This window comes from Sapajus apella, unplaced genomic scaffold (assembly GCF_009761245.1).
Source record: "Sapajus apella isolate SASKATOON/1434 unplaced genomic scaffold, GSC_monkey_1.0 scaffold4, whole genome shotgun sequence".
NCBI classification, from domain to species: domain Eukaryota; kingdom Metazoa; phylum Chordata; class Mammalia; order Primates; family Cebidae; genus Sapajus; species Sapajus apella.
In genome coordinates this window covers 48,973,196-48,988,829 of record NW_022436944.1, presented here as the reverse complement: position 1 = coordinate 48,988,829, position 15,634 = coordinate 48,973,196, and the positions used below count along the sequence as shown (strand labels likewise).

The 15,634-nt window shown below is 38.2% G+C and overlaps 1 protein-coding gene across 2 annotated transcripts in view; it reads right to left on the bottom strand.

Annotated features, from left to right (window-relative positions):
* Window positions 1-2,094: 2,094 nt before the first annotated feature.
* The window catches only part of LOC116537523, a 618,525-nt gene continuing 604,985 nt past the window's right edge, over window positions 2,095-15,634 (bottom strand). For both annotated transcript variants that reach the window (XM_032259719.1, XM_032259708.1), the window contains exon 4: window positions 2,095-4,246. In XM_032259719.1, the coding sequence (XP_032115610.1) occupies window positions 3,968-4,246 (279 nt within the window). In that variant the 3' untranslated portion in view covers window positions 2,095-3,967. The remainder of the gene's footprint in view (window positions 4,247-15,634) is intronic.

Here is a 15,634-nt window from a genome sequence, read left to right as displayed (position 1 = left end):
TCCTTTCACAAAGCAGTAGCAGAGTTAAATGAGCAATGATCTCTGAGTCAAGAGTTTAATGCTCTCTGATCAGGCATGAGAAGAAAATTGAAAAGAAAGTTAAAATGTTGGAATAATGAAAGAATGCCAAGTAGGCTTTAAATTTGATCCTCAGAGTGTCCTTGAAATCAGAAATGTAACACCCATGACAATTTTTTAAGGATTTTCTAATGTTTTGCTTCTAGTTTTCTTATTTGACTCACTTGACTCACAACAGTGGGACAAAAGAAAGTATCATCTGCTGGGCTTTAAAGCACAAAAAGTAGATAGATAACCTGTAAATTTCCTGGTGGTTTCTAAGACATGATAGCACCTATAGTTTCTTCTGACTCCCAGACATAAAATCGAGTATCCTATAAATGCAAATATTTCTCTAAAGAGTAACATGCACATTTAAACTAAATGATTAGCAAGGGTTCTATCTGGGATATAATTATGTAATTGTCCTTGGCATGTGAATACAGACACAGTGATTCAATGTCAAGGAGCAGTATAATACAATGGATAAGAATACTAGTGAGAGGCTAGACAGCCAATGTTTGAATCTGAGGCCTCATTTCTGGCTGCGTAACTTAGGGAAATATACTTAATTTTTCTGAACTTCATTTCACTAACCCTTAAAATGATAATAATAGTACCTACTTCCTACGGCTGTTTTGAAAAAAGTGTGTGTGTGTGTGCATGTGTGTGTGTGTGTGTGTAAAATGCATGTAAAAGTGCTTTGTACAGAGCTTGGAAGACATTAAGTGCTCAATTAATATAAGCTACTTTTAGAGGACGTAGAAGCCAATACGAATATGAATTGAAATACTTTATTAAATTACAATTTTTCATCTTCTGGCTTGACAAATAACTACTCAAGAACAAACTAATGAGACAGATATGAAACTCATTACTAAAGAAAAAATTATGCAAAATAAATGCAACTTGGTTTTTTTTAAATTACAGGTATTGATCGACTTACAACCTATGCAACTTATGACCATTTGACTTTATGACCACAATCGCTAGCCACGACTGCTCCACTGCAGATTTTTGGAAACACTACAACATTTTGATGTGTATCAAGAATATCGCTACCGCCTTGGAGGCTGTGACGACAAAGTGCATGAATGGCATCTGGAAAAATTGTGTTAAGTGCTATGTTAATGATTTTGATGCATTTGACAGTGAACATAAACTTGAAACGATTCGGGGGAAAAAATAGTAAAACAATCGCTAAAGACCTTTCTTTGGAGTGTGAAATGGAAGATGTCGAAGAGTTGCTAGACAAAGAATCCGGAGAATTTACAAATGAAGAGCTAATCGAACTGGAAGAAGAAAGAGTGGCGGAAGAAGAAAGAAGAGAAGCAGAGAAAGAAGAGGAGGAGCCAGAAAGAAAGTTCACCACTAAGGGATTACCAGACGGTTTATCTTTACTGAATAAACTTCTTATACATTTCGAAGCAATGGACCCAAACATCGAACGATTTGCAAGGATTGAACAGATGGCGCACGATGTGTTTCATCCGTATCGTGAAATTTATGAAGAAAAAAAGAAACATACAACTCAGACAAAGCTCACCATGTTTATGAAAAAACTAACTCTGGTAACCCCAACTGCTGCCTCAGATGACAACATCAACGATCCGCAGCCAAGCACCAGCGGCCAATAAAATGTTTCGTACGTTTATATATTTTGACATGTTTTCCAACTGGGAAAAAGTTTCCTATGGTATTTTTTACACCTGTATTTTGTATTTTTGTATGCACCTGTATCTTGTAATTTTGTATGTTTTGCAAATATTGAACCAGTTGTACTAGTAATGCAGTGTTTTACTTAAATGTGACAAATGTAAAAATAAGAAACAAAATGGTGTAGAGATGATACAAATGGCATAAAATGAACAAAGAAAATTATGATAAAATATGACTTAAAGATTTTTATAACATCATTTCACAGTACTGTACATATAGCCTACTCAACTTACGGCCAAATCGTGTTACGACTGGCCTATCGGAACCAATCGTGGTCGTAAGTCTCGAGCCACTAGCTGTGTAGAAACAACGTCCATATATTTTGAACATCAAATGGATCAAAGGATATTACAAGAGAAAGTGTTTTCTTGCAGTCACACATAGGTGTGTAATACTCTCCTAATTTGACTCTGTGCTTTACTTCTTATTACTCTACCAGAATTTTTCCACTTACCAGCCAGACTGAGTACTAAAAATATTATGTCATGTCATTTCCTTGCTTAAAACACTTCAATGGTTTTCCATCACAGTTAAATAAAATACAAACTTCTTATTGGTATTACAAAGTGCTACTGTTCAATCCTAATAAAGTGGCCCCTGTGTCTTTCTCGGAGTTTATCTCTCTATTCTCCCCTAAGTTCCAGTGGCTTTCTCCCTGTGGAGGGAACAAGGCTCATTACTGCCTTAGATCCTTCACACTGATTCCTCTGCTTAGAATGCACATCCTCCCAAACTCTGCCTAGTTATATCTCTTTTTCATTCAGGTCTTGGATAAAACCAGCTTACTGAATGAGAACTTGGTGGACCACACAATCTCACGTAGCCACTCAGTTGTTCTCTGTTACTTCAATTTATTAAGTCTCTCTGTAGAATTTATTTTGCTTAGCAAATAACATCGTTGTATAATTTTCTTTTCTGTTTGCTTCTTTGTATCTATTTATAATATTTATTTATATAATAACTAACTTCCCCATGTTCTAGAACAGAAGTTCCATAAGAGCAAGACTTAGTCTTGTTCACTCTTGTGTTTATTTCACCTAGAAAAATACTGAAACATATTAAATGGTTAATAATGCTTAATAAATTGTTAAAAGATAAATGAAAAGAAAATATGGTTATTTAGGTCCAAGTAATTTCAAAATGGTTGTTAACACTATCCTTGTGCATATATCCTGTACATGTCCAATTAAATGCCAAAAGTTTAATTATTGAGTTAAAAGTATGTGCAAATTTAAACTTTGATAGTTATTTCCAAATTGTCTATGAACAAAGTCATATGAATTTACGTTTTAAGTGAATTCCTTGAGTCTTCTTTTAAGTGAAATTATGACATGATATTTGAGACACATTCTGTCAACTTCGAAGCCCTGTGTACTTTATAATTCCATAACCTTAAAATGCAAACAGGACAGCTGAAGTCTGACAGGTCTTCTGAATGAAATGGCTGCAGAATTCATGCCTACTGTGACTCACCAATTAGACGATTGGCTATGAGAGGCATGTGTGATTCACTTTCAAAGGTCTTTCATTTTCTGGGAGTCCTGTGCATGTGTTCTTAGCAATAAAGAGAAATCTTACTAATCAACATTAATAATGACGTTTTTCAAGTATGCAAAAAGTAATTTGCAATAAAACAAACATTTTATTTCGTAAGGATTGAATCGAAACACAGAAAAACATATTGGTGAAACAGGCACCCTATTCTGAAAGATCCTCAAATTCCATGAATTAATTTTTCCCCTCTAGAGGTTTATTTTCCTGGCCCTTTGAGTCATCTAAGCCAACAACCTCAGATGTCTGTGTAACAGTAACTGGAAAATACCCTACTGATGAATCTATTTCCACATATTTATGTCTGTATAAATAAGTCAACGAGGTCACTGATGAAAGTGGGGACATTCAGGATCTCCCCCTCACTGGTTTCTCTATGCCATTTTGAAAGACACCCTGTCTCAGCACAAAAGCAACCAACTAAATTCGTATGCAACAGTCAGAAGGAAACCAGAAGAATAAAACTAGAGATAGACGTGCATCCATTCTCTACACCAACACTACATCTTAGAAATAACTTCTAGTGCAATATCAGTTTTCAGCGACAACCATCCAAACACATGTTACTTAAACACTTAAAAGACTTTTTAAAATTCTTATCTCTTTTACTCAAGAGCAGCACATTCTTACCTTAGAAGAGTTATAGTATTAGAAAAACAGCCCAATTAATAGATACCCACTCTAGATTCAACATGTAACTGCATAAACATCCAATTTTCAAAATACAGAGAAATGAGGTACTTACAGCAGGGTGTCCAGTACAGTAGGTATAGCTGGCATGGGACTGGTAGTGCAGGCTTGCTCTTGGAAAGGAGTAGGTATTCCAGGCTGGCTGGCTGCTGTTCCACTGGGAGCTGAAGCCAGGGCTCATGGTCACTCGTGACTTACTAGTTTGATAGGCTCTCACTGTAGAGCTAGACTATCAAAAAGAAAGAAATTCAATGTGAAGATAGCTCTTTATTATATCTGAACCAGCAATATACCATAGCATGCATTCTCATTATGACCACGGCACAGGACTTAGCTGATTAAGAGAAATGGCTGATGGCTTAAGAGGATGCCTCAAATACTGTTCAAATACTACATCAAATGCTGTTCTGACTAGGATAAAAGTACTTTCTCACTATTCGAATTTTGAGTGGATCACAAAACACAAAGCTCTTTGAAATTGATCTTATTGAAAACTTTTTTTTTCTAGCTGCAAGATGCAACTCCAGCCTTCAGAAATGAGATACGTTTTAGCAGTGACAGTGACAGTGATATTTTCAATTAAATAAACGACCTTTCATCATAGTGTTCACCCCAGAAATTCACCATTAGATTTATCTGAAGGCAGTAAACAAAAATCTTCATTTACAAGGACTGGATTAAGGCACAGGTTGGTTTTCAACTCCAAATAAGCCTTAAATTCCATGAGTCTATTGCTGTCCTGGGAGACATTAGCAGGAATCTGGACACATTTATACAGCTCACCATTCTGCTTTCTAAAGACAGTAAAATGGTGAAGGATTCGAAATCATCATTCACCCCCAACCTGCTCTACCAACATAACTGAAAATAGAGGAGTAGGAAAATATGAACTTTTTACAAGTTAAATATATCTGGTTGCTCATAACTGTGCACAGGGTAGAATTCACTGAAAACAAAACTCACTTGTATCTTCTGTCCTTCTTTGTCCTCAGATGGCCATGGCATATAAGGCATATAATAGTTTCTTTTCAGAGAACACTTTCTTCCTCAAATTGCAATAGGCACTTACCCCAGTAGCACAGTAACTTTCACAATAAATTCTATTTATAAATCTCTGGGCACATGCCAACTCAATCACTGGGAAAATGTGCTAATCGCATTGCCATTATATTCAGGAAACCCAGTGGGGAAGAAACTTTTGTCCATGATTGTGTTTCCCATTGGGGTAGATTCTGATACCATTAAATACGTAGAAGACCAATTTTCTGAAGACAAGTTTGAGTATCTTGGAATAACCAAAAGAAAGCAAAAAACTCAGCGATGTAAATGCTCTAAGCAGGCCGTTTCTCTCACAATGACCATAAAAGTATTTGGAAAGTGAAAATAAAATTAAAGTCTGTGATTTAATAGTAGTTAATAATTTAAAATATTTAAACCAAAAACTGGAGAACACAGCCTTGTGAAGATAGCCACATTTATTTGGTGGTCTGTCTTTCTCCATGAACATTCTCCATCACCACCCTACCATGTATGCTGTCCACATGGTTCAATAGTTCAATAGTTCAATGAGGTACAGTATGACAAAGGTAGGCATATTGCACACCTCCGCAGGACAAACCTCTGTTGGAAGTAACAGTAGACTTTTATAAAAATAGACATTTGTGGTTTGTTCGAAGTACGTAAGCTGTGTATTTATGTAAAAATCCCTGTTATTTGTATGCCATACACAATCACTTCAAAGAATAAATGAGCCCAACCTACAAAATTTACCTTTAGCCCTGAAAGATTTCACTTCCCCACAGTTTATTTTCATTTACTTTTGTTATGTTATGATCACCTTTAAAATCAGTTTCCTCAAAGACAGAACAACTTTGACTCATTTATCTCTCCTTCAACTGCCATTATCAGTGTCACCAAATTCTACTGTATTTATCTAAGAGTTCTTGAATGTATGTTGTACTTTTCATTCCCATTATCACTAACCATTTTTCAGGATTTACGTCAGAGCCACTAAAACTGAATCAAGAACCTTCTACGTTAAGCCTCAGTTGACTCAGCACGATAACACTAGATCTGTCTTTCTAAAAGCATGCTTTTATTTTATGACTACTCCTAGCCGAAAATATTCAGTGCCTCTCTACCATCTACTAGATGACATCAATACTTCTTAGTCTCTCATTTGAGAGTCTAATTTCATTCTGACATCGCAAAGTTTATTTTTTGTTCATTTCCATATAACTTCAACATCCAGACAGAGTGCTGCTCCAGATAGTTTGTTACTCCAAATGACTTACATGCTCATGCCACTGTCACAGTCATCACATCCTAAGATGTCTTCACCTCCTCTCAATTCACACTTCAATGAAGTTGCCAGACTCAAACTTCTGTGAACCTATTCCAACAGCCTCAGCCACCAGCCCCCAGGCAATTTTGTTTCTACAAGGCACTGACATTACTGATTTTCTGCCAGATTCATGTGATCTTTTCCTCTTTGTGGCTACCCAGGAAATTAACATCGTAATATCATCAGCACAACTCACCAAATTTCTTAATTAGCCTTTCATACTACAACTCTAACATCCCAACACACATCTGTCAGAATAGGTGCCTTATTAGTCTTTCTTAGGAAGCATATCACAACAAAAGAACTTCTGTACCAGTAGTTCATTTTGGAAATGATCGCAGAGAAAATCAGTAGGATAAATCAGTAGGGATAAAGAGTGAGCCAGTCAGTTTGCATCACTGAGTAAGTTATTCCTGTGGAGAACTGAGGCTCACTTCCACTTAGGACTCTGGGAGACAGGGTAGAGCATGCCATGGAGTTATTCCACTCAACATGTGAGGAAGCTGAAGGATCTCACCTCCAGTTCTCATTTGCATTGGCCAAGGGCTGCTCCTTGAAGCGTTAATTTCTTGGCACTTCTGGCCTATGCCACATACAGGCCAAAAAAAGCTCTCAAGTACAGTGTCCCAGGACACTGTTGACATGCTCTAGAAAAGTAAGTGCCAAGAAGGCATGAGCCAAGTATTGATAGTATCTGCTACTAAATGGATGACTCCCTGAACATTTTTGTATCTGTGATAGAACTCCAGACGCTCACATTTTTATTCTGGGTGACTGAATGCCAGGGCTCAAAAACATTGGTAAATGGGCCCGACCACACTGCCATTACAGACTTGCAAATGGAAAACACAGAGGAAGATATTGCAATGACCAGCAGAAAAAATATAAGATGCTCAAAACCATTAGTCACCCAGAAAATGAAAAATGAAGCTGCAATAATATACAAGTTCATACCCACAAGAATGGCTAAAACTAGAAAGACTGATAACACTAAATGCTGATTAGTTATTACAGACCTAAACTTCCCATATATCATTTGTGGCTGGGTCAAACGATGCAGCTACTTTGAAGAAATGTTGGGGAGCATTTAATAAAATTAAACAAGCCAAGCACGGTGGCTCATGCCTGTAATCCTAGCACTTTGGGAAGCCAAGGGGGATGAATCACTTGAGGTCAGAAGTTCAAAACCAGCCTGGTCAACATGGCGAAACCCTGTCTCTACCAAAAAACACAAAAAAATTAGCCAGGCATGGCAGCGGGTACCTATAATTTCAGTTACTTGGAAGGCTGAGGCAGGAGAATTGCTTAAACCTAGGAGGCAGAGGTTACAGTGAGCTGAAATTGTGCCACTGCACTATAGCCTGGGTGACAGAGTGAAACTCTGGCTTAATATAAATAAATTAAAATGTAAAAAAAAAACATAAACATATTTCTACCTGTGACCCAACAATCCCACCCCTGTTATTTACCCAAAAGAAAAAATATATACACCAAAACATTTTATAAGAATATGAATAGCAGCTTTATTCATAGCAGGCCCAAACTGGAAATGGCCCACTGTCTATCAACAGGAGATTGGATTAAAAAATTGGAGTCCATTTATATAATGAAATACTCTTCAGATATCAAAAATAAACTTCTGATATATACAGAGACATGGATGAATCTCAAAATCGTGCCAAATAAAAGAAGAAAGGAACAGAAAAATAGATGTTATTTATTTATATGAGGTCCAAGATGAGGAGAATATATACAGTCTTAGGAATCAGAAAGTGATTGCTGGGGCAGTTGGGGAGTCAAGCAAGGAGCGTAAGGTAATACTCTAGAGTGATAGAAATGTGTGCTACCTTATTTTTTGGGTACTCATTACAAGAATGCATATACTTACCAGAGTTCATCAAATTGAACACTTGAGATCTTTGCATTTTATTATGTCTTAATTATATTTCCATTAAAAAAATATATACTGCTATTGCAAAAGACTGATTCTGAATTTTCCACGATAAGAAAGGTGAGCGATGGCTCTGAAACTGAAACCCAGTGGTCCCCAAATTCTAATTTTCTAGACTCCATAATTGGCTAATCTGAGTTCCACTATCTTTCCCCTCCTTGGCACGACCTCTGAGAGCAATGCCAGGGAGCATCTAACAGCCAAAAGGCAGGCAGCCAGAAAGAAGAGCAAAGAGTCTGGATAAAGAGCCTCTGAATAACCAAGAGCTGGCAGCATTATCCGGCGTCTGCCAACAGATCAGGGGTCAGGGCTGTTGGAGCAGGAAGAAATGGAGCACAGCACAAAAGAAGAGTCCTCTTACATGCTTCCCGAAATTACAGAGCTCCAGGGAACACTTGCTGCTCTATCTACTCAGTCAGCACTAGCAAACAAAAGAAAGAAAGGGAGGGGTAGAAGGAAGCTAAACTAAGGAAAGAAAATGGAATGAGGAGGCAGAAAATAACCAATACTGTAAGATTCCTAGGCACAATTTAATAAGCGCTAGAGGGAAATAATAACAGCTAACACTTACATGCAACCTACTGTCTATCAAATACTGTTTCAAGTGCTTTATATTTATACTGTAGTGACTTGTGTATTCCTCACAACGTTAAGAATTTGTTATTATTACACTCTGCATTTTGTAGGTGAGGAAACGGACGAAGAAAGAAATAAATTTTAAATTTAAGATCATATTAACTACTAAACTGCTGAGTTGGGATTCAAATCCAGGCAGGGGCTTCTTTCCTGGATTGGAATCCACGCTCTCAAATATTCTGCTATAATGCTGCTTAGCTTGGGTTCTTCCAAAGCAGATTCTAAAGCAAAGGCTGGGTTGGGTTTGTTTGTTTGGGAGGTGGAGGCAGGGAGAGGTAATCCCAAAAAGCAAATGAGAAGGAAGAAACAGAGAGAAAATGAAAAATCAATATAAATGTGTGTGTGTGTGTGTGTGTGTGTGTGTGTGTGTGTGTTTTCTTGTACTTTAGGTTCTGGGGTACATGTGCAGATCATGCAGGATTGGTGCACAGGTATATACATGGCAAGGTGGTTTGCTACCTCCATCGCCCTGTCACCTATATCTGGCATTTCTCCCCATGTTATCCCTCCCCAACCTCCCTACCCCCCACTGTTCATCCCCTAGCTCCCCCCAGCAGACCCTGGTGTATGATGCTCCCTTCCCTGTGTCTATGTGTTCCCATTGTTCAACACCTATGAGTGAGAACATGCGGTGTTTGATTTCCTGTTTTTGTGTCAGTTTGCTGAGAATGATGGTTTCCAGGTTCATCCATATCCCTATAAAGGACATGAACTCATCGTTTTTTATGGCTCCATAGTATTCCATGGTTTATATTGCCATGTTTTCCTTGTCCAGTCTATCATTGATGGGCATTTGGGTTGGTTCCAAGTATTTGCTATTGTAAACAGTGCCGCAATAAACATATATGTGCATGTATGTTACTAATAAAACAATTTCTAATCCTTTGAGATCTATGTCATAAGGTATTATCCAAAAATATAATTCTAAACCTTCCAACCAACTAAATGGACCCCTCCTCTCAGCCAAGGGCACTCCAAAATTTACCTGAAACACACTAGTTGGGGCTATGATGGGAAGGTGGGAAGGTAGGGTTAGACATGCCTCATTGTACCCTCCTCCCTTTGGAATGCAGGCATAACTGACCAGCATTAACGTTCAGACAGAGACTTAAGACTGACAAAGCAGACCCTTTGTAGCAATAAGGTAATAATATGGCAGATATCAGGCCCCGAAAGAAAGTGAAGTATTTTACCTCCTAACATATTTAATATTGGGTTATAACCAATATTAGTAACCAATTACTTTTGCATCAACCTATTATGCCTAATATTTCTTTGACATATTTTGAAATGGTCCTGCAAATCCATCTCTTGTGGAAAAATTCTGCATTCTGTGGAGAATCCCCTTCCCTTTCCAGGTCTTTCCTTATCCGGGAGATAATTAACTAAGAGTCTAGCAACTTTTTTAATTTAAGAAAAAACATTTACAATCTAGTCTCTCAGAAGCTTGCTACCTGGAGTTTCAACTGAATAGTAAGAACCTTGGTCTCCATAACTCTTAATCTTAAACCCAGACACTCCCTTCTATTGATTCTATGTCTTTAAATAAACTCTTTCAACCAACTGCCAACCAGAGAATCTTTGAATCCACCTATGGTCTGGAAGCCCCGCTCACCCACTTAAAGTTGTTTGCACCTTTCCTGACTGAAGCAATGTATATCTCTCTCTTTTTTTTTTTTTTTCCTTTTTTTTTTTTTTTTTTTGAGATGGAATCTTGCTCTGTTTCCAAGCTGGAGTGCAGTGGTGCAATCTCTGCTCACTGCAACCTCCGCCTCCAGGGTTCAAGTAATTCTCCTGCCTCAGCCTCTTGAGTATCTGGTATTACAGGCATGTGTCACCACCCCCAGCTAATTTTTGTGTTTTTAGTAGAGATGGGGTTTCACCATTTTGGCCAGGATGTTCGCGATTTCCTGACCTGCCTTGGCCTCCCAAAGTGCTGGGATTACAAGAGTGAGCCACCACGCCCAGCTCCAATATATACCTTAAACATATTGACTGATGTCTTATGTCTCCCTAAAATGTATAAAGCCAAGCTGTAGTGTGACCACCTTGGGTACATGTTAGGACTTTCTGAGGTTGTGTCATGGATATGTACTTAATCTTGGAACAATAAACTTGTAAACTGAGGCCTGTCTCAGATACTTTTTGGTTTCCAATGGTAAGAGCCCTGGATTCTGCTGAGGCCTCTGAGAAGTGCTCAAAACGTCACCTAGAATTGTCCACTGCAAGATAATAGGTAGAGATTTTGCTACTGGGTAAGGTTGCCCTCAAGGGAATCATCCCACCAATGCTTCCAAGCTATGTCTGGACATGAAAGAACAAGCTCCCTTTGCATCTAGAAATTCCTGGGGCAGAAAGTGGAAAGGCACACAGGTAAAATCAGGCAGGATGCTGTCAGCTGCTAGGTGAGTTAGAACTGTCTTCACAGTTGCAGCTGAAACCAGGGATGAACCAGGGACAAGGATGTGGCAATGTGATACAGTTCCTATCATCAATTAATTAAGAATAATACTTCCATAGAATAACTATTCTAAGAATAATAAGTGCAATGGTTAATCACAATATCAATATTAACTGAACACCTGCTTCTATGCGTCTTTCATGCATTGTCTCTCTGAATCACCAAAGCAATCTAATGTTGTAGGTGTTATTATCCACATTTTACTGATGAAGAAATTAGGATGTACAGAATCCAGGCAACTTGCTTAAGGACACACCAACTAGTAAGGATACAGAGCTAAGGATTAAGGGTTCAAAGGATACAGAATTATGGTTAATTATCTCACTAATAATCTGTTGTATCCAAAGATTAAAGCTCAGAAATGCACCACATATCCCACTCTAAAAGGGAGCTTAAAAAAGAAACCATTATAGGCGTATGGTAATATAAATATATAGAGAAAGTAAATGACCCAAAAGAGCAGAGGATTGTTATAAAATGCAGGAATAGGAATGGCTTGCTGTTATAGAATAATACCATTTTTGCCTGTTGGTAATATGACTATCATGTCATAATATACTAAAGTTACCTCAAGTTCAACTATCAGTGATGATACGATAGCCCACTCAAATTGCCTGCATTTGTCTCCTTTAAAAGTTACTCACTATGGGTGAATGTCCTTAGCAGAAAGAAGTGGCAAGATAATTCTAGAAATAGCCAATGAATTTACATGGAAACAACTTTAAGTATACTCTAATGACAAGTTAAAAATACTGCTTTAGTCTTAAGGAGAATTTATGCCCTTTCTAATAGATACTATTAAAATATTTGGAATACAGTACATGCACTAATAGACCAGAGTATTCTATAATAATTATTGTAGTAGACATGTTTCTGCAGCCTTTGCAAGCCAGCTAGTCCTCTCACAGCTCCTGCTGAAGCACATTTTTATACAGACATGGTTATTCCAGTGATTTCCGCAGCTTGAGTCTAAGTGAACCAGGTAGTCACCTGAACAAGACGGAACCAATCAGGTATCTTTTCAGGCAACACAGAAATGTCATGCAATGAATTGTAAATCTTATAGGGAATTTGAATAAAGAAATGATGTCAAGGGAAAACTGGGATTTGGTTGTGTGAACGAAGACATAAGCAAAAAAGGCCTATCTGGGAAGGAATAGCAGACAGCAGGAGTGAGAGAGATGGGGGTCTGAGATGGGGAGAGGGAGAGAGGGAGAAAGAAAAGGTATAGACTGTAATAGAGATAAGAGAAGATCTTATTCAAAGGTGGTGAAAGAAATGTTTCAGTTCTGGATGGCTTCTTAGTTTTTGGCTCCAGTTTCTTGCAATACCCGGCTCCACTACTGATTCTGGGCTCCATAACGTATTCCTTTATCCAGATATTAAGTTATGGTTTTCTGCTTAGATGATCTTGAGTAGAAATTGCAATGAAATGTCCACTGACTAGGCAAAGTGAAAGGTGCAGTTGCACAGAAAGAAGCAGAGCTGAAGGACCATGTGGCTCAGAGTCAGGGAGAAACCAAGGACTTCCTGGTTCTGATAAGATGTGTAACATGTTTCATAGGAATCCTGTGTGTCATTCCAGTGACTCCCAGGTTGCCTTCGCTAGCCTGAATACGTTTCTATTCCTAACAAGCAAATAGTTACTTTTCAGATACTGGTAATCTTCCCCTTTGTTCATGCCCTTCCGTTTTCCACTGTAAAATGCATTTATTGTCCTTTATCTTTGGCTTTTAAATCAGCATTTCCAGTTCACATTAAGGATTCAGTGACCCTTCATTGAAGATTTTAAAGTTGTTTCAGTTCTAAAGCCAGATTCACATAAGTAAAGATAAAAAGCCTGAACCAAACATTATACATAAATAATGACATTGTAAGTCAAGAAGTTATCATAAAACACTACAAAGTACACGTGAGAAAGGCCATGTAGCAGGTTATTAAATATTTGTTGAGAAATATATTATGTATACATAGCTTCTACCCCAAAAACAGTGTTATAGATTTCCACACTTGTATTTTCTGTGTTATTCTTTTTTTTCCCATTATTGGTTTTATTTTAGCAGAATTCATTATGAGCATCATGATTTGGGAGAATTAGAAAATGTTTATATATGTGTGTGTACATGTGTGTATGTGTTCTGCGTGTGAATACATGTACATGAATTTTTTTAAGTACCCACAGTGGACTTTTTGGTAAGCAAATGTCAACATGAAGTTCACAGAGAGGCTAAATGACTTCCTGTGTGTGTTTATTTCCCGTACTGCCTGTGAGGAAGTCTAAAAAGAACAGTTTCTACCCAACAGCTCGAGAGAGTTTCAATAGGTTTTTCAAAGTTACCTCCCCACCCCGTGCCCCAAGCAAAGGATTCCTGCTGTGTAGTTTCTAAAGATTTCACTTACAACTTGCTGAATACAGAGCCTGAATGGACAGTAAAACCCACACCAAACCTCTCTTTGCGCCCCGTATGGGACAAGTGGTTACTTTGTTCATTTACAAAGGCCTAAAAGAGAGAGAGAGAGACAGAGACAAACTGCCCCTATGGTATAAGAAGCTTCTTTCAAATAAATCCTTATAAAGGGATCTAAATCATGGCATTCAAAAGGAAGGAGGCTGCACAAGGAAATGGGTAGAAACTTTTAAGTTCTTCTCATACCCCGTCACCCCAGAGGAACAGAAAATATGTCTTCTCTTTTTTGACGTTATCTTTTGTAACATTCCTCAAAGACGAGTCTTTTGCTTGGTCTCCGTAGATTTGCTTCTCTGAGGAAAGTCAGGCTTTTCTGTTATTGTTATTGTTGGTCCCTTGACGTGGGGATTGTCTTTATTTTTCCAACATCACTTGTTTTATGGCTTGTAAACACAAAGTATTTGAGTGAGCTTTGCTTATCAGAGGCCCTTTTAATAAAATAATCATAAAACACGGTGCTTTCTGGCACTTAATTTTATTGTTATTGTCAAGCTTCAAAACTTCAAAGGGTGGAATGTGATAGAACATTTTTTGTGCTCTAGTCGTCATGTTTTCGGGCTCCTGCCAGTCGTGCTGTGCTTCCAGAGCTCCCACCGAAGACTGTCCCTAGACTAGCAAGGTTACACCAGGTGACCCCTCCCACTTGCATCTCATAGGACTGGAGAATCTCCTGATCTGCCCTGACTCCTCACAGGCTGTCTCCTAAAAATCGGTAATTGCCACTCAGTGACTAGTAAATCTCTAATAGGACACGATAAGAAGCTCTGTCCACTATTAAATATTAATGATTACAGCGAGGGTTTCTGGCATGAATGTGAATGGGGAGGTAATTTCAAATTCTGCCAGTTGCTTTCACACAATTCGCTGGGAAAGGATAGGTAGGTGTTCAACTTAAAGTCCAGACATGAATTTTGACCATGCCCATTTCTACTTAGTGATCCTAAGTAAGTCACTCCAAAACTCTGCCCTCTCCCCTCAGCTGAAAATCCCTGGCTCATTGGGTTACCGTGGAGGTAAAAATAAAATGAGGTATGTGAAACTATCTGGTACATAGATCATATTCCATAAAACCATGTTGAAAAAGAGAAGTACTGAGAAAAGTGGCTCAGAGCACAGGTTCTGGGGGCTGACTGCTGTGATCAGCATGACGCTGCTTACCCCCAGCCCTCTAATTTTGATAAACTCCCATACCCTTCCTGTGCCTTAGTCTCTTTATCTGCAGAACTGGACTAATAGAACCCACCATCTAAGATTGTCGTTGAAATTAAATACGTTAATAAAGCATTTAATAGAGCTTCTTGCACTCATTAGTAACATCATTAGATGTTACTAATAACTATTATTGAATTTAAAAGCTACTATTATTTTTCATTCTTCAGACAATAAAAACATACAGCCTTGTTTAGGGAGAGAAATTTATGAAAGCCTTGTCTCCTCTCCTGTCCTGCTTCCTTCCCTTTCCTGCTCCTTCCTCTTTCGATTTTCCTCCTTCTGTCCTTCCCCCTCCCTCTCTCCTCTTCCCTCCCTCCCTCCTTTCCGCCTTCTTTCCTTTCTTCCTTCCTTCCTTCCCTCCTTCCTTCTCTCCCTCTCTCCATTCCTCCTTCATTTTTTCCTCTTTCTTTCTAAATGAAAAAAAAAAAAAAAAAAATCAACATAGCATAGGCTAATTTCTTTATATTTGATTCTAATAGTTATTTTTCTTTTCCATACTAAAAGTCACTCTACAGCTAATTTCTGGCTCAGTGCACGTTCAATGA